At 42.0% G+C, this 19353-nt stretch overlaps 1 protein-coding gene and 1 long non-coding RNA gene across 2 annotated transcripts in view; one reads left to right on the forward strand and one right to left on the reverse strand.

Moving 5' to 3' along the window:
• LOC121098122 overlaps positions 1-19353 on the reverse strand; it is a 426198-nt gene that overhangs the window by 252913 nt on the left and 153932 nt on the right. The gene's annotated exons all lie outside the window — the stretch shown is intronic.
• The window catches only part of LPCAT2 (lysophosphatidylcholine acyltransferase 2), a 32699-nt gene continuing 13828 nt past the window's right edge, over positions 483-19353 (forward strand). The window contains exons 1-8 of the mRNA XM_040615769.1: positions 483-666; positions 6712-6851; positions 7901-8118; positions 9386-9498; positions 12435-12495; positions 13480-13538; positions 14821-14855; positions 17126-17180. Of these exons, the coding sequence (XP_040471703.1) occupies positions 559-666; positions 6712-6851; positions 7901-8118; positions 9386-9498; positions 12435-12495; positions 13480-13538; positions 14821-14855; positions 17126-17180 (789 nt within the window). The 5' untranslated portion in view covers positions 483-558. The remainder of the gene's footprint in view (positions 667-6711; positions 6852-7900; positions 8119-9385; positions 9499-12434; positions 12496-13479; positions 13539-14820; positions 14856-17125; positions 17181-19353) is intronic.

The raw sequence follows: 19353 nt of genomic DNA on the forward strand, positions 1-19353 counted from the left end.
AGCCTTCTGCAGGGGTGGAAACACATCCTTCTCCTAAAATCGACTTCAGCTGTGGTGTTTGCCGCTTTTCTCTCTCGGGTAACAGACCACGTTGGTCCTGAGAACTCGGTGCCTGCCAACAAGGCGGCTGCGGTACCCCATGGCCAGCACCACCTCAGCACCCCAGCACCACCCCGGGACCCCAGCACCATCCCAGTAGCCCAGGGCCAGCACCCCCCCGGCGGCCGGCGCTGCGGTGCCCGTGGGAGCCGTACGCGGCTGCGGTCAGCGCAGCAGCCGCGGGGGCAGAGCGGGCGGCCGGGGCCCCGGGGCTGCCTGACACGGCAGCGGGCCGACCCCGGCTCTCCCCCGGGCTGCGCCCGCCCCGGCGCCGTCTCCCCGGGCGACCCGCGGCGGCGGGGCCGGGCCGGCGGGCCCGCAGCCCCCAGGGGCCTGCCCCGAGGCGGGGCTCCCCGCGGTGGGCAGGGCCGGCCGGGCCGCGCCGGGCCGGGCCGAGGTGCCGCGGGCTCCGCCGGCAGCTCATGCGCAATCGCCCGGGGCGGCGGCGCGCAGCGGAGCATGGCGCCGCGGGTGCTGCCGCTGCCCAGGCAGCACTCCTTCCGCCCGCCCACCGTCCGCAACCCCTTCGTCCACCCGGGGCGCCTGAGCGCCGGGGACAAGCTGCGGGTAAGGCTGGCGGCGCGGCCGTGCGAGGGCCCGGGGCCGGCCCAGCGGGGCTGCCCGGTGCTGCGATGCGCAGCGGTGCGGCGGGGCCGAGGCGGCGCGGGGGGGCACCCTCAGCGCTGCTGCGCCGGGAGCCGCCTGCTTCCCGCGGGGCTGCACCGGCGTCGCTTGCGCCGCTCCGAACCAGGGGGCTGGCACCGCTGCGGGGGGCGGGGGTGTCAGCGGGGGCCCCGTTCCCGTGGGAGACGGCGGCCGTGTGACCAAACGCCGTTCGAAATTGCCGCCCGCCGCGGGCTGCCAGGCCGGCCCCGCCGCAGCACCGCGCTTACAGCCGGCGCGCAGGGGCAGCGGCAACGCAGAGCCCAGTCAAACGTGTGCAGCGCCTGGCTTTTCCAGGGAAAAGGCACCTAGGAAGAATCCTTCCTCCCCAAGTGCGCGTAGCCCGCTTCCTGATCTAGTCTAGAGATAAGAGAGAGGAAAATTAATAGGTTATGTAAACGGTGAACGCAAAGATGCAGGTGGTGTTCAGCGTGAAAAAGTCACAGTTTTTTGAAATGAAGTTCTTCAACCCATCGCTCCTCAGAGTGCACAAACCGCATGCTTGCTAGGCTTCTTACTGACTTCAAACTTAAACTTCTAATGCAAGATTTGCAGCAAGCTTTTGAAAAGGTTTGCACGATAGAGGGAACAGGAGTCCTGTTCCACTCCACTTTGCATCCTGCTTGAATCAAGTCCGTGTATCCATCATGTCAGATGCCTCGGCTCTAGAGTGAAAACGATGATAACTTCTCTCTGATATGCTAAGCTAAAAAAGAAAAAAACTTTTTACAGTAATCCTGTTTCAGATGCTTAACTCACTTTAGGCTGATTTTAAGCCTGGGGTGGGCATGGGGGTTTAATCTCTTGGTTCCCTGTTGCAGCGTGGACAACAGAAAAGGTATCCCCAGTTTCACCAGGTTATGGACTGGTGTCAGTGGGTTGAACTGAATTAGGCTTCTGAGCTGAATGCTGCTCCAGTACAGCTGTACAAGCACATACAGGACTTACAGGGTACTTTTAAGAGAGCAAACAGTATTTCTGGTCTCTAAGTTTTAAAACCATTCTCTTTAAAAATTGAGCTGATGAACCAAGTATGAAGTGACATCTCAGTAAGGACAATGAGGATGTCAGTGTGTAGGTGAACCTGCAGCATTTTCTGCCGATTGTTAAAAATATCTGAGGCTGATGTGCAACTAAATATTTTGTTTCATATAGCCCTTCCTCAAGTTATAAACAGTGTTTGCCCTGAAGGTAGCTGGGTGGAGGAAATGTGAGAAACCTGGAAAACAATTTCAAATCCTTTTATCCCCTGTGTTTTACTAGCAGCCTGAAACGCATTTCAAATACATCTGAATCAGTAGCTGTAGGCATGAACCCCCCAGGTAAAGAAACCAGTTTCTTAATGAAGTTCCAGAAATGGACAGCTTTCTGTACTGGCTGCTCTTTCTAGAGGATGCACAGACAATTTTCAAAAGCTTGCAGTTTTAAGCTACAGTTACTATTGTAGCTATAATAAATATATCCTACTTTTTTTTTTTTCCTTCAGGAGGAAGGGATGCAAAACATGGTGTGTCTTAAAGCAAGATACACTCCACATGTAACTCTACAATGCACCCGGCTGGCTCAGGGCCCGATCCTAGTGAGCTATGAAGCAAAACTGCAGTAGTCACACAATTTTGAAGCAGAAAGACACAACCTTTTTGTATTGCTTGTTGGTCCTTTCTGTTCTTTTTATGTCTGTATGTCATAGAGACTAGGATACTTCCTACTGTCTGCTTTGTCTTGTAAATGTCTGCTCCTCTCTTGCCCAGCACTGCGTATCGGACCAGCTGGGAATAAAAGCCTTACCAGAGAGTGTTACTATAAACCTCAAAAAAGAGAAGTGTCCCTTTGCTTTCCATTTAAATCAAACGTAGTGTATCTCCATTCTTGCACGTTAAAGGATCATTTTGTTATATTCCCCCTGTTCTATACTATTCCTTTAACATACTCTAATTAAAACACAAAATTTCAAAACTCTCTCTAAGAGCCCAAAGCTCTTGGAGAAGCTTGGGAAAGCTGGGTTTTCCTATGGTGGTGAGCTCCTTGAATGTAAAGGTTGCTGTCCCTTGATGAATGGGGCTTGAAAGTGAGACAGGCTATCTGTTTGCATTTCCATTCAGCTTCAGATACAAAAACAGAGCGTAGCCAGAATGAATAGCGGAGTGAGAAGATTCTACAGTTTTTTACCAGTCCTTGTATTGCTAATCGTTTACCAGCCAAGGAGATTTTTGTCCTTTAGAATGTGCAAAACAAGGATCAATTGTTCTGTGCTAACCATCTGCATGTGCCAAACAAGATTTTAAAACAGTTGTTCAAATACTTTTGGTTTCCATCCTCTGACTGAAGCTGGCTGCAATTCATTGTTGGGAGTTTTTTTGATTTTAATTCTGTTCATCCTGATTGCTCAGATGCACTCCTAACTTCTGACCTGCAACTGTAGAGCGCAAATACTAGTTAAGTCATTGCTAGATTGCACTTAATTCAGAAGAGATGCTCAGTGGATTTATGTAATGGTGAACTACGTAAGGGCACAACCAGCACTCTAAAAGAGTAATTTTAAACCTTGTACTTGGAAGCAAGTAGCTAGACTGCCTGGCAGAGGTGTGATGTACTCTGGGTGCCCACGGAAGACCCTGCCTTGCTAGGCATGATTGCGTTTTCGGATGTCAGAGGAGTTCAGTAGGAGTTGGGCTTCATCCTGATACCCAGCCTGCTCTTCTGCTGCTTCCTAGGTAACTCGTCAGTAGCCGAAGTTGAACAAAATTTCAAACTGAATTCTGTGGCTTTCTGGTAGATCTGCTTTTCCCCATCCCCAGTTTCTGACGGGTCAGTCAGCTGTGGGAGTGTGACCTGGACTGCAAGGACTACTGCAGGTGTCTGCAACTCTGCAGTGACCTGCTATGCAGTTGTTGCAGATACGGGAAGTAGAAAGTATGCAGGGGGTTCCAAATACGGGAAAAGGTTCTTTGGATGACTCAGAATAATTCTATCTTCAGGATTACTGTATACAGAAGCTAGAGCGGCTCTGATCCTACTTAGCAGTTACTAAACTTTAAACCTGCATTTTCTTCTGTATGTTTTTCTCCTATACTTTTTCTTCTCTGGCATGCCTTGACCTTTCTCTTTTGTGTCCTTTTCTTACCCTACTCTGCAGCTGATGGAGCAGAAATCAACTCTGCCTCATTACACAGTGACCTAGAAAGCCAACAGCTTGCATCAGCAAATCAGTACCACCTGCGCATCTGCCTAAAATAGATTAATGAATTTATTAAAGTTTTGAGGAAGAGATTGTTTTCCTTTTACTATTGCATCCCTTATTTTCCATTGTAGGTCAGTGCATATATAGAGGTTTTTTCATAAAGAAAGAAGTTATTTTAAGTCAAAACACAGATTTGTGCTTATGTTGCCCATTCTGGATAACTGAATGCAGCTGAAATGTTGAACTGGGACTATAGATCATAGCACAAGAGGATGCATATGGAGAAAAAAGAGAGACAGATGATTTTGTGAGACAACCAAGGAGGCATCTTTGGTTTAACTTGCTGACTTTTTCAGATTTGCCATGACTGGCACCAAAGAAAGTGGCAGCGATAGATCTCCAAGTCCAGATCTCTCATACCCAGCTACTAAATGCTTTTCTGTGATCCAGAGCAGTGCTTTTCCTGCTGTCCATGAAGTTAAGGTTAAAATTCCATAGCTAGTTACATACAAATTTTATATAAAAGAAGGAAATAATCATACCTGAATGTTCAGCTCTCTCCTGGAAACATACGGCAGCGCTTACAGAACATAAGTATCAACACCATGCGACTGCGCCTCGTGCTTATACTAATTTACACCGTGTGTTCACTGTCATGTTTGGTCTGTTGTCACTGTGCCTTTTGTAACACAGAACAGAGTCCTGAAGGCTCGCAATTCCTGTTAATCCTTGTCAGTATCACAGGGTTTAGAGCCAGAGGCCAGAGCCTCTCCTCGCTATTGACAAGAGAACAGTAAAAGGACGTTATGTGAAGATGGAAGGAATTTGGTGGCATGGGAAAAGATTGTGTTGATGAAAGGAAAATTAGAACCAACTTACTATATTGAAGAACTGAATAAATGATACTCAAAGATGCTTATATTCCAAATGTACTACACACACCTGTTCCTTCTTAAAGGAAAGAGGTAAATTAAAATCCACTGTGGTGTTTAATAATCATAATTCAAGTATGCAAGTTGCAGCCTATTCTGTAAAATCTTTTTAAATTATTTATTTATTTTTAAATATTTTTTTTAATTTTTAATTTTTTTTATTTAATAAAAAATATTTTTTAAATTATTTATTAAAAGCCTTGCTGAATAAAAAGGCTAATTTTGAGAGAGGAACACTGTTGTTGTAGATTTTCTTAAAAGATAGTAAAGCATAAGAAACATACGCTCACAAGCATCAGCTAAACTAGCATAACTCTACTTCAGTAACTTCTACCATCCTTCTGAACCGGTGGAGCTGTCAGTCTTGTGGCCAGCGATGCACTCTTCTGTAGGTTTTGACGGATTTTTAGAAACATAGCCCAAATAAAATTAAAAGAAAATAACTTCTCACAATTCTGCTTGGGTGTGTATAGTTCTGTGTGCACAGAGCTGATCCTCATCAGTGAGTGGTAGCTGAGCTGGATTAGGTGCCAAAAGGAATTGAACCGTTTACTAGTTTACCAGGAATGCTGTGCTCTGACTTCCGCATTCTGACACAGCTCACCTTCCTCCCATAACCCGTGCTTGCTCAGTCTGCGCAGCGCTGTATTGCACCACAAAGGCCAACCTTCAGGATATAGTTTCTAACCTAATTTACTAGGGTGGTTTCTTCCTTCCCTGCCCTGCCCCACAGCTGCCTGTTAACAATCTGGTGCAGGTACACCTCTTCGCTGGAGCCGTGCACCAAAAAATGCAAACTGAAAATTGCTTAGGCATGGCTGGGGATGATTTTTGAGGATTATTTACAACCAGGGCGCGTTACGTGTTTCTCCTTCCCTCCTCTCCCCTTACAAACACACATGAATAACTAACTGAAGAAGTGGTGAATGGGCTTGGATCTGTTTTATGCTGGTTTTGCTATCTAGCCTGGTCGTCTATGACCATAGCAGAACTCTCTCAATAGCTTATTTTGTTTACTAGTTAAAGCAAGTTACTAACAATTTCCTGATTGCGGGAAGGAAAGGGAACTAAGCTTTCTCAGTTTATTCTGAAAAATTCAAGGAGGTCCTAGCACACAGAGCTTAATATCCAAGATGCTTCAAACAGGAGGCAACAAGTTAATCTCCATAATCATAAGGGTTCTGCTGTACGTTTACAGCGGGTGGTGAGCAAACCACTTCCAAAGGCAATGAGCCAAGCAGCCTCAACAGCACTGTAAAGTCTGAACCTTTGCTTTAAACCACAGGTCCATTTTGCTTAAGTCCCAGCGAGGGGAAAGGAAGTTGTGTTGCCAGTGCACTACTCCAAGCAGTAGTAGTGAGGATCACTTGCAGCAATAGTGTGACTCAACACAAGATTTGTCATTGTGAAAGGGCAAGAGTGTATTTTAGTCATCTTAACAATTCCACTTGGCTTCTAGACAGACAGCTAGTGACAGAAGGCTCCGTAGTGGAGACGGGTATCACCTGGGCAGACTCATCTGAACTGGCTGTGTGCTGCAAGTAGGTGTAAACTAAAGGCAGCTACTCCGTTTAACACCTCTGTCTAACAACATCGAAGCCACAAACTCCAATACTCAGATGTGCCAGTTCTACCTGAAATGGGAACCCAAAAGTGAAAACAAAACGCTGTGAATGACTGACTTCCCATGCGAACACTGGAATCATTAATGCTTTTCTTGCTAAATCACATAGCAGTAATGTTAGCATTTGAAAGTCCATATAATGGAACTACATGGATATCAGTGTCATTCCTGCCGATACCATTTCTTAAGATTTTCCCTCTCTGTGTTTCCAGATTGTTCTTCAGGGGATTATTTTGCTACCCCTCCGTGCCATATGCATTGCATTTATTGTACTGCTAGCATGGTTGTTTGCATCAATTGCAACTTTCCGTCACCCTGGAAAAGGATCTGTGCCGCTAAAAGGATGGAGAAGGTAAAAAGTGACCAATACTTGTGGATTTTTTTATTATTTTTTTTTTAATAACACAAAGCCAGGGTCTAAAGCTGCCCCTGCCCCTTCCCTTTCCTTCTTTTGATTAACAAGGAATCCTCAGTCAAATCTTAGTTTTACCCATTTAGGTGAAGCAACTTTTTGATGAGTGTATTTTACAACAGTAGTGGAGCTTTTCAAGTAAGTATGTTTTCAATTGTGTTGAGGCTAAAACAAATCTGTATTAAAATCTTTACAGACTATTTGTAATTCAGGAATTACTTCAGTAATAACACTGATAGCGATATTTGAGAAAAGAAACTAATTGAGAAAAGTATTTGGTAAATGTTATATAAGCTGAGTTTCTGTGTAGCCTTTGTCATTCCTGGTATGCTGTAATTCGTAACAAAATTAGCTTTGACAGCTCCTCTTTTAGCTATGTTGCCCTTGAAGGAGTATTTTATAGCTGCCTCTGTGGGTTCTGGGTTTCAGTTGCTCAGCTTCTGACCTCAGAGTAATGAAGTTCCCTTCTAGCTGCGATGCACTGCAGCTGCATGCGGGAGGAGGAGACGCGGGAAGTGAGTTCTAACGAGGCTGAGAGATTACGGAGAGTCCCATGAAGGGCACATGTCCCAGTAAGGGAACACTGTCATTTAATCTTGTTTAAAACTGATAGTAAAAGAACAATATCAGTTACGGAAGTTCTTACAAAAAGGACACCGAATCTGCTCATTACTTGCCCTCCCCTTGCAATAGTGTTATGCTGCAATGCTATAAAATACGGCAGGAGAAATGGCATACCTGGGAGGAGAGTTTAGCGAGGTGCTGTACTTTGCCTTATCGCTAAAATTATAATCTGGTTTCAACATGAAAAGGTGGTGTACCCCCCCTTCCCTACTTCTGCTTCTTCCCCTTTAGTGAGTAGTATTGCTACCCTGTGCCTGGCCCCAGTGCTGATGAGATCTGGGAAGTATTTTATGGGCTTTTCTTCTCAAGTACAAAAGAAATACTAACTGTAAAATGGGTGATATTTTTGTGTTTCTGTTTACAAGGGGGATGATCCAGACAGCTCTCTCATGCCTGACTCGTACCTTGTTCTTCGTAATGGGTTTCCAAGTTAAAGTAAAAGGGAAAGTAGCAAATCTGCTGGAAGCCCCAATCTTTGTTGCAGCTCCTCATTCAAGCTTTTTTGATGCCATTATTACTGCGCTAACTGGAATGCCATCGGTAGTGTCTAGAGCAGAGAACCTGTCAACTCCGGTATTTGGCAGTAAGTATTTATGAAAAAATAAAATATTAGAAGCCAGCAATTTGACATGAGAACAAAAACCTTATCTCTGAAAGTGATGTGGGGGCAGACTTTTTTAAATCCTTAGGTTCCAAAGATATTGACAGATCGTTTTCAGTGAAATCCCTGTAACAAGTTATCTTTCTGAACTGGTCAAAATGTCTAAAAGTATGCTATTTCTTTTCAGATATTAAATATAATATCACTTTAAATTTACTTCATACTGAAAGCATGTTTTGTAACTGCTCAGGCTAGAAGCTTTCTCTTAAAGTTCTCCCAGTAGGTAGCTTGATAAATCTGTTCAACTGCTGTCTTTCAGCAGTGTGGCCCACAAATGCAGAACCCAGGTTAGTGAAGGTTATTTCAGAACATACCCAAACTACAGTAGTCTGGAAAAAACATATTTATAAGCTTAAACTTACAGGCACTCTTACGGATTTTTTTTTTTTAATGGAAGTCAAACCAGGAAAGAATGAAAGAGAAGTTACTCAAAAAGGAAATGCAGAAAATGGAAAAGATCAGATGACTCATGCATTTATTTTCTTCTCCTTTTGGCACAAAAAGAATCTCCATTTGCATTATTGCTAGAATCAGCTGTAGACTTTCTGCTGGCTGTACAATAACCCCAAACTAAACTCAGTAGGCAACATAGAAAAATGTCTTTGTAGGAAATAAACTGATAATATATTGATCTTCTCTTAAAAGCACCAAAAATAATTCTTCCACAGGTTTCTCATTACATCTTAATAGGTCCACACATTCCGATGTAGACTTCTGATTAAATGAGGTGGGGAGGTTTCTGTAATTTCCACAGAAGCTGTGCATGCTTTGTAACTGGAAAGGGACATTTTACTTCTTAGCATAGGCTCAGACTACTTGTTGGTTGCAGTCTGCTTGAGTTAGGTCAGAGTGTGACCCATGAGCAGAGTCCCAGTCAGGTCTTTTCGTCAGAATTATGTGCAAATGCTCAGTGAAAAGCAACCGCAATATTAGTAGAATGTGTTTGGGTGAATTTGGCATGTTTATATCTACTGTAAAGCTCCTCAGCTGCCAGTGCATGTACATCTGTGTCTTACTTCCCATTTTGCAAAGTGAGAACAGTAACAACACTACTGTTATCTATGTAGTCTAAAAGCTGTGCAGTCTGTCTCCTAGTGTAATAACAAGGTTTTGCTACAAGAGAGCCTTGAACCCTTGTGTTTTCTAAGCACTAGTATAAGACAAATAAATTTTTTTATCTCTTCCACAGCAATTTTAAGTTCCCTTCAGCCTGTAGCAGTTTCTCGTCAAGACCCTGATTCACGGAAGAATACAGTCGCTGAGATAACTAAGCGGGCATTATCAAGAGGCCAGTGGCCACAGGTAATAAATACATTACTACTCTTCTGTCACGTATTCATATCCCGTATTCACTGTGCATCACAATGCCACGAGTGCCCGGCTGAACAGGGTTCTGTTGATGTACGGAGAAGAAGTTAGCTCTCAGGTATATCACTGGGTTAGGAAAGGAAGACAAGAGGCTGGTGCCCAGAAAGAGTTTTGTCGCGACAAATGTGTCAGTTAAAATCCAGCCAGTACAAACTGCTGTTCCAAATGCAGATGCTCTTGACTTTCTTATTTCCCTATTCAGTCTTAGCACGGTGTTTTCAGTGTAGTAGATGACTTGCATTGATATTACGTGAGTCAGTATTCTTATGTGTGAGAAGCCATGTTGCACATTTAGATTGGTCTGCCTTGTGGAAAGATTTTAATGTGGAAGAAATAGTTATTGGTTCTGCACAGTGTTTTCCATGGGCATACCTCAGCAAGAAGCTGCTGCTGCATTTCTAGGCCTTGGATGGCTTTCCATCCTGACAAGCTAATGGGGCAGGGCTTGCTTAGGATGGACAAGAGCATTGAGGCAGCAGCTCTGCTGCTTTTATGACAGCTGGAATGGAAATCTGCATCCTTTGCAAGAAGAAAGACCTGGAGCAGCTGTGAACCTACTGACACCTCATTTGGCAGTGTGTCCATGCTTTCTTCTGTTGCATTGACTCTGGTCTCACGTTGCCTTCAGATACTATGAATACAGTGTCATTGCCATGCTGCTGGACAAATACAGGCGGCAATACAAGACCTTTCTCCAAAGATACCCTGTGCAGATTTCTGTATAAACTCATGCTTTGTGTTTTGAATTAGTTCTTGACTTCTTTTCTTAGGGGTTAATTTACTTAAAGAAGTGACTGGTTCAGTAGCTAAAGTCACCAGATCTCTTTAGTCATAGTTGGATACCTCCTAAATGGCTGAGAACAGTTAACTTTGCCTTCCCTTTTGTTCCAGTGAATGGCTCTTGAGGAAAATTAAAGAGGCAAGTGAAAATACAGACTTCAGTAGCAGGTATCACTATGACTGCTAGACTGAATGCACTGCTCTACATTCTGAATAGTCTCTAGAAACAGAGAACATTCAAGTAGGGAAGACTTATACTTGCTTCTTTTTTTGAAATGGCATTATTTAGACATTTCATGCATCATTTTTAGTTAGCAAGTACCTTACATAAAACTTTTTAGTTAGTGTTTAGACTACCTTAATTTGAATCATAAATGCATTTTTCTAAACTGCCATAAATATTTTTAGAGCCTTCGTTATTTTTTCAATTTGACAGTTACACGGAGGATTTAAAATGTGCACATGTCAAAGCCAGGAAGGCCTTTTTTTTGTAATACTGTGCTTACAAACTACACTGATGCTTATGATTTGTTAAACTGTTCTGGATTAAGTGATACCAGCAAAGCCCTGGTAGACCTAATCTCTGCTGAAATCAGCATGGGGAGGAAAGGGGAATTGGCTCTACACCAATACTGCACTTGGGATAACAACTAGGTATGTATTATGGCATAAATAGTCTATTAAGAGTCAAGTAATCTGGGAATCTCCCAAGACTTAGTCAGCAGTACAACTGGGGTTGTCACTAGGTAATTCCAAGTCCTGTACCCGGACCACACCTTCCTCCTACTGTTTTTTTCTTTCTTTCTTTCTTTCTTTCTTTTTTTTTTTTTTTGTGAAACCTGACCACAAAGTGATGTCTGTCATATCCTCTTCAGAGTGCCTGGGCTGCATTCTCTTAGCACAATAGAAAAGGAGGAGTAGCTGGATTCCCCGTTTCCTCCTCCTAAAACCAAAACACAACAGGCTGGGCAGCACTTGTGCTTATTAATAGCGTGAGGTTCTGATTAGTGCTTTTCCCAACCTTGTACCAAAACAAAGGGGAAGGAGGGAATGTTTACTTACTCTTTGGTCAGTTACTAATAGGTTTTCTGGGGCTTATGACATAGGCTAAGCAGAAACATACCCATTTTTGTGTCCACAGCACCAGCAAACAATTCCTGATGACAGAATGCATAGTTGAGGACTAACTGTAGATAGGTATGTGCAGCTGTCATACCTTAGAACAGCCTGCGTGTCTTGGGTGTGACTAATGATGCCATCTTTCATCTAGTCTTGACCTGTTTGTTTGGAGTGAAGTGAGAGCACTCCTTGAGCACTCTTTTGCTCCAGACCAGTTCTTGTGCTGAGGTTTTGGAATGCTGCTTATGATCCTATAGTGATCTGAGAAACACAAAGCTTCCTTGTATATTCCTTAGGGGGCTGGATTCAGTGTGTCACATTGCAGCTCACTGTGCATCTAATCTAGTATCTTTCAGACACTAATTTAGAAACCTTCTGGGTATTTGGTGGTTCTGAGTCATTCAGGTTCCGAGGCTACGCCGTGGTGCGTAATGCCTTCAGAGCTCTGCATCACATGCACATGCTCTCTCTGCCTTTTGCTGCTACCCCTCAAGCTGTGATCTTCTCATCACAGCTGGGAGCTCACTCATGTTGATGGCATCTGTGCCTGTACACGCTCAAGTACCTTATGCACTTCATGTCAGCCCAGACTCTTGATGTTTATACACCCAGCAGTTCAATAAGGAGCTGCCAGCAGAGGAACAATTCTCATATCATTACCAACACTAAACATTCCAAGTGAAACACTTGAAGTGTTTTGTACCATATTTCTGAACTGACAAAGGCCTTTCCCCAGAACTCCTCTCTTGCAAAGCATCTGTTTCCAAATCAGGATGGATCAGATTAATATTACTGCAAGCATCCTTTACTTATTTGTTCATTTCCTTTTGAAACAGTAATGATATTCTTGTGATGCAGTGTAACATGTCACAGGGCCTGCATAAAAAGTCAGCCCGTATGTAACTGATGCTGAAGTATAATCTTTTTATGAAATGTGTGTGTATATGTATTTCTCTCTCTTTAAACCCAAGATACTGATTTTCCCAGAAGGCACCTGCACAAACCGATCTTGCCTGATCACATTTAAACAAGGTGAGAGATTTTCTTGCACGGTTGTTGGAAAATAATGCATGGAGTATTAATGTGGTAGTTCTAGTAAGGCCTGTACTTCTGCAGGTACATCCTCCACAACAGCACTTTAGTTATGTCCTACATTACTGAAGTTTCAGTGGCACTAAGGCCACTATTTTATACTAGGCAGTTTACTTTTCTGATTTTTGCTATTTTGTAGGATGCAAAATACCCGTGATGTATACAGTTAGTTGTTTGGGTTTTATCTGGGTACAGTTTTCATGGAATTTATTTACCCAGAAACTTGACTGTGATTATTATGAGATGAACTACCAAAATATATACTACTTAAGATGTTCTTTTAGATGAACTTACAGTCATGCCCTTCCTGTGCATTTTCCCATGCAGGACTTGGCAACCAAGTTACGAAATCTCTTTGCATAGTGCTTAGCAAGGCAGGCCCATAGATTATTTTTAACACAGATACTTGATAGCATCACTGATCATTAGATTGTTGTGCTGCACTTCAGTTAAAGCCATGTTGTTCTCCTTTCTTACTGCTGAACAGTGTCTTGGGTAGCGAAGTTCATGCTCAGATCTATATCACTTAGGAAGATGATCAGAACAGAGAAGGGTTCAGGAAATGCTCAACAGCCTTGTGAGCATCTAATCCTTTGAAATGAATGCCAGTCAATGGGGAGATAATACACAGAAAACGAGTTTGACAGTGCAGGAATCTCAGATCTCAGACAGCTTTCTCCTTGAAGTGGAGACTAACCCTTTTCTGTTCTGATAACTTGCTAGTTGTTCTGCTGATGTACAAAAACAAAAGAAACGAAAAAGGAAAAGAAAAAAAAGAGCTACGCAAACAAAACAAGAACACTTTGCATTCTTCTTGCCTTTTTAAAAATTTCTCCTTCCAGATACAATGTCTTGAATCACCTAAAACTCCCAACTGCTGTATTAAGCTTGGTCTTAACAATCAATTCTAATTTTGGGTTGCAGGTGCCTTTGTTCCACAAGTCCCTGTACAACCTGTGTTGCTCCGATACCCCAACAAGCTGGTGAGAACTTTCTTCTATCACTAACTAGTAGTATGGAAGTCAAAATCCTGACTTAAACGCTACCTACAGTAAATATTTTGCATTGTCACTGGAGAATCTATTGTCCTGGGCTTTAGCATTGGAAAGCTCCTGGAAGCAGCAAGGCTTCCCAAGTGTCATTATGGTGTAGTTGCTATTCTGATTGTGAAAAACTTACTGCTGGACTTCTTAGCTATAGTTCAAGTAAGAGGGAGCATGGGAAAGTATTGCAGCGGAAGTTAGAAACTTCCTGCAAAGCCGCAGAGCCTGTACTTTGAAGTCTAAAATGCACGCAACTTCCCTACTAGTCATAATTTTTTGTTTAAGCTCAAAACGCTCTTACTGCAAAGGGTTTTGCAAAGTTTCTGAGCAAAAGCAAAGCTGTGTCACGCAGTACCTCCAGCACCCGCTCCTTCAGGCACCTCAGGAGGGCGGCTTTGCAGGTGGTTTTTTTTCATGCAACTTTCCCTTGTTTTGCCAAGTAAATGTTTACATTTTCTGCCAGGTGTAGGGGTACAGCCCTATTGGTCTGCTTCACTGGCAAGTGTAAGGCTGGGACATGGGTCTAGCAACTTGTTAACTTTTTATTTGATTATCTGGTCATCCAACAAGTCCAGAAAAGACTGAACTTTCATCCCTTACAGCTTTTAAGATGAAAACCAAGTGATTGTTACCATTGTTGTTATTTACAAAGATTCCTTGGTGAAATTCTTTTACAGATCAATTTCAAAACTGAAGTGAACCACTAAAGGGGACTGGTATCTCATTTCACTGATAGGATTTCAGGATCTGCAGTATACATTGTCAAAATTACTTATAAGAAGTAATAAACCTAGAATAAGGAAAAAAAAGCAATGCCAAAAAAGCATGATAGATTACCTATGCAGAAATGTCCTTAAAAAAATAATCAAATATATTTATGAGGGTGCCTTTCTAAAGGGACTGGCGAAGTCCTCTGAAAAAGTCTTACTAGATTATTTTTTTCCTACTTTGGTTGTTTGAATCAGAATGAATGATTTAAAATACTTAAGTAACTATAAATTTTATTCCTAATTGATATTATCAGAAGTCTGCCATGCTTATTTCCAGATTTCTAAGGCAAGGAATACTAGTCACCTTGACACCTTTATTTTCACTACAGGACTATAAAATCATCAATCACCTGCTTTGACTAAACTTGTGCCTGTTTTGTATTGTAACTGACCTGCTCTCTAACTTTAATCTGGTTTTGTCATACATTTCTGTGCTTTATTTTTTCCCTTAGGATACTGTGACCTGGACATGGCAGGGCTATTCATTGTAAGTTTCTTCATCCTACCGAAAATTACATACAGGTTTCTTTTCCCCCATTGCTAAACAGTCTGCCAGACAGATTCAGCTAAGCCAAGACACATGTTCTTCTCAATCTGTTTTTATGAGGGGGAAATACTTGGGGATAATGCTGTCATGCAGTGGATTTCATATCTGAATGGCTAGAGAAAGGGTTTGCAAGTGGGGAAGCATTTTGTTGCACATTACAGAAAAAGTAAGATGTGAAATTCTTTGTCTTTGGGAAACAATCATAGTCATCAAAATCCATACATGTTTACAGTTTCCTACATGGTATACAAATAAGAATAAATAAATGTTATTTTATCCCCTCTGTTTATTCATTCCTCCATCTCATTTTAAGTCATTTGAGAGTAAATGAAGAAGATGCACCAAAAAAGTATTAATTTTCCTCATCTTTCCCTGTTCAGACATCTAGGGTTATTCAGATTATTTTTGCTTGACTCAGCAAAAGCAACTGTTTGAGATCCCAGTGAAGAGGCTACGGTATCTGACATTGGAATAATGAAAAAGGTTTCAATAAACCAGTTAGGCCATGGATCTGTGTTTACTCAACACAGGTGGCCTTCTGATAGGCTAAAATATTTTATTAAAGGATTAAAAAACATCTATGGCTGCACTGAAAATATGTCTGGAAAATACTTTTCACCTTATAACCATTCGTTAAAATGTGGATTTGCAGAATGCATATACCACATTTTCATCTGGAGTATGTAGTGTATCTAAGTACGGTAGTACTGATTCACTAAGTGACTAAGATTTTTAAGGCCCCTGATTTTGAAACACATCTGAACTAATGGAGCAGATCATAAGCGCCTTTTAAGGTATCATTAATTAATCCTAGCATCTGCACAGGTAGAATTGATGACCTAGATGAAAATGTCCATCTCAGCTTCCCAAGAATTTCTTGCTGTTATTACTGCTGTTACAGTTATCAGCATACTGAGAGTAGTGAATGTTGCAAATTCAGTAGCATGCTACAGTTTTCCCCTATGAAGGATTTATTCCAGAAGATTGAAAAGGAGCTATGTCTTCAGTTATGAGAGATGGTGTAGGAATAGCTGAAGAAAAATTAAATTAGAGGTATTCCTTGGAAAGGAGGAGGCTGCCCATTCACTAAAAATTGAGAAATGCTCTAAGCTTGGTGGCTGGATGATAAAGGCTCAAATCAGAATCTGTGAGAAGATGAAAGGAACAGCTTAGGAAAATCATGGGAAGAGAAAGGATGGATGGGGTAGAATCTAGAGATTCTTAACAAAAATAACTGGAGCCAGGAAAGTATGATCCCCCACGCAGATCACTGTCACACTCTCTGTAAAACTTCCTGGATATTGTGGCCAGGATGGGACAGTACCAACCTCCCTCAGAAACCTCCTGACCCAGTTCCTGCTTTCACTTACTGTTTCTTTCTTACTTTTGTGCCTTACTGGGAGGAAGACCTAATGTTATGTGTTAGAAAATCAAGCATTAAGAGTGGGTTCCTGCAGGAAGTGGGAAGGATCCCATAGTTGTTCTCCTGCCTTTTCCTTTTCTCCTTTTTATTTTGTCCAAAACAAGAACAGAACAAAGGTGGCTTGAGGATTCTCTATTGTAGTTTCCCTGATTTAAAGAGAAAATAATGCATTTCTGCTTAACAGTCAAAGTGAAAATAACAGGTCAGAAGTGGAAGTGATTACGCTTATCCTCTCTCAGTTTCTTCCTCCCCCACCATCACTAAAATATGTGACTTTTTTCTAAAAGCACTGAAGGTCCAGAACATAGTGGCAATTCATCAACACATTTGTGTAAACACTACTATAATTTGCAAAATGGCTAGCAAATAATAAAAAAACCTTGCTTCTGTTCTGCAGAAGGAAGTTACTAGTCCCATTTTGCAGATGAGAGAATAAAAGATAAAGTAAAGCTTCTTCTCAGCATCAAAGCTCTTAAGGCTTTAAAATATGTATTCACCTCTTTAAAGATAAAGTTTGGCCAACTTTGCTGGCCAAAGAACTGTGTAGTATTGTTAATATACATGACAACAGACAAGTTGCCTGCCCAGCGAGCAAGCCGCAGGTACCTCAGAAGCCCTGTAGAAATGTCGAAAGCAGCATTTCAGGGAACTTCACTGCAAAGTACTTCAAAACCTTGCCCAATACTGGTTGTGGTTTTGTCTATGCTTTAAAATGTTTCACTTACGGACATGCAAATACTTTGTTTTTAAATAAGTAAAGCATATTTTTCTTCCTTTTTGCCTGCAGAAAAGAGCTGTGCGCAATGACGTTGTGTCAGCTCTTCACAAGAGTAGAAGTTGAGGTAAGAATCCGAAATATTTTTGTACTAACGTTCAGCAACCAGGGAATTGATACCTTAATATAAATGCATTATTCACGTTGTTAGTCACTGTTAATGAATAATAAACAAATGTCTCAGAAACAACAAGAGAATCACAGTGAGTAACAGCTAGAGATTTGTTGTCCGTATCGGGGTATCACTTAATCTGAGTTCCCAAAAGGAAGCTGTCAGAAATGCCTTTATTTTTAAAGCGTTGTAAAATCATTTTTAATTATCACAACATACATTTTACATGTTAAAACTAAGAATATGTTCTGTTAAAGGTAACAACTTCTTTTTCCCACCTTCTCATTTCCCTGTTCCCTTCAAAGTATCCTTGTCTTCCTCACCAATCTTCCCAGACTGAACTCTAAAAGGTTTCTGCAACTAAGAGCTTACTGAAGGCTGGGACTTGTACTGAGCCTTGTATAACAAACAGGTTCCCTTGATCATTAAAATTGGCTGCACAGCAGAAAGACAGACCAATGACAATGGAAACAACATACACGCTTCTTAGTATCAGAACATATACTCTTTAAGTGCTCCCTATCAAAGAGTCAACATTCAAAACAGTAGTTAGGAGCCAGATAACTGAGGTGTGATCAGTTTAAGTGTTGTACTTCACATTCCTTACCAGAGCACGAAGGATTGTCAGTGTGGACTAAGTTGGTTTAGGGACCAAAGGAACAGGAGAGATTCAGACAGGTTTTGCTGTTTATTTGCAAAACACAGAACTTAGCAAAGTTGTGCAAAGCTCTGTGCATACAAGCAGTGTTGCTACTACTAACAATTAGCAATATGGTCTTTGTGAAATGAAATTCACTTTAAGGGAGCACCTTGTTATTGTATAGTACATGCAGTAGATGTGTACTTATAGAAGGTATACTAAAGAGCTAATTCTCCTAATTATTTTTGTACAGAAGGATATACCTATGTAAATTATATATGTGGGAGCAAGGAAAAGTTAATGTAGCCCTTCCACTAGAAGGTTTATTTTCCTCAACTTCAGAACAGAACTCAAACTTGCCAGTTAGGAAATAACTTTAATGTTCCAAAAGATGAAACTGAAACATGAAAAAGTAATGCAGCTTTCACAGCGGTATGTGTCCCCAAACTGGAACTATTTCTTAGCGTCAATGCAAAACTCCTCCCATTTCAAAATCCTTCCCATTAGAACATTCCCATTGTTAGAACAAGAGAAGGGGCAGATTTGCTTGGGGAATGAGAGAATCCAACTGCTCCATTTAGGAGTGGACATTTCTGTTGATGTCCCATGCTGTGAGCAAGTAGCCTCTCCACTCCCTCTTGTGCTGCCTCTACCTACTGTGCACGAACAGTGATGTACTCCTGTAGTCCAAGGGAGCGTGTGCGCGCCTGTCTAGTCACGTTCTAATGAACTAGATACTGGAGATTAAACAGTGAACCTGGCACTTGAGTTTTACAGCTGCAAAAGATACAGCATTTGGCAAATTCTGTAAGAAGAGAGACTGGGTCAAAAGCAGATCAGACAGGTATTTTTGCTACTGAAAGAGCAGTGAAGAATTTTTCTTACATGACTGCAATTTGACAGGGAAGGTATACTTACTAGTCTTTACCAGATAAGCAGCTGGGGGGGTGTGAGATCACGCATGCCACCTCAGGAGGCCAAGAAACCAAATTCTTCATCCCCCAGCTGTGGTTTCTGGCAAACTGGTTTTATGAATAATTGTAGGTGGGTTTTTTGAAGGCGACAGAAGTGGTGTTTAACCTACCAGAAATTTAGGTTGCTCTCAGAGCAAGACCTCAGCCTCAAATGATGTAATGACCGCTTTCAAGACCGTGACCTATGTTTGCATAGATAAACTTCTCAGATTTACGACTTCATCTCACCCAGTGATGACACAGTTTTCTGTATCTGTACAGTGTACCTGTGCTTCCTTAATTTAAAAGATACGTGACTTCTGAAGGGGAGTTGTAATAAGCAGGCACATATGTCAGACCTTGAACAGAGCTGGCAGCTGCTTACAGAAGGAATGAAAACTCAAACCTTAATGTGAACAGCTGGACCCCTGCTGTCCTTAAAGGGGAGAAAACTTCTAACTATAAACAGAAAATTGTTATGACTATTTGACAGATAACCATTTCCATAAACTTACAGTTTCTGATTATAAAGAGG

This window comes from Falco naumanni, chromosome 15 (assembly GCF_017639655.2).
Source record: "Falco naumanni isolate bFalNau1 chromosome 15, bFalNau1.pat, whole genome shotgun sequence".
Taxonomy (NCBI): Eukaryota; Metazoa; Chordata; class Aves; order Falconiformes; family Falconidae; genus Falco; species Falco naumanni.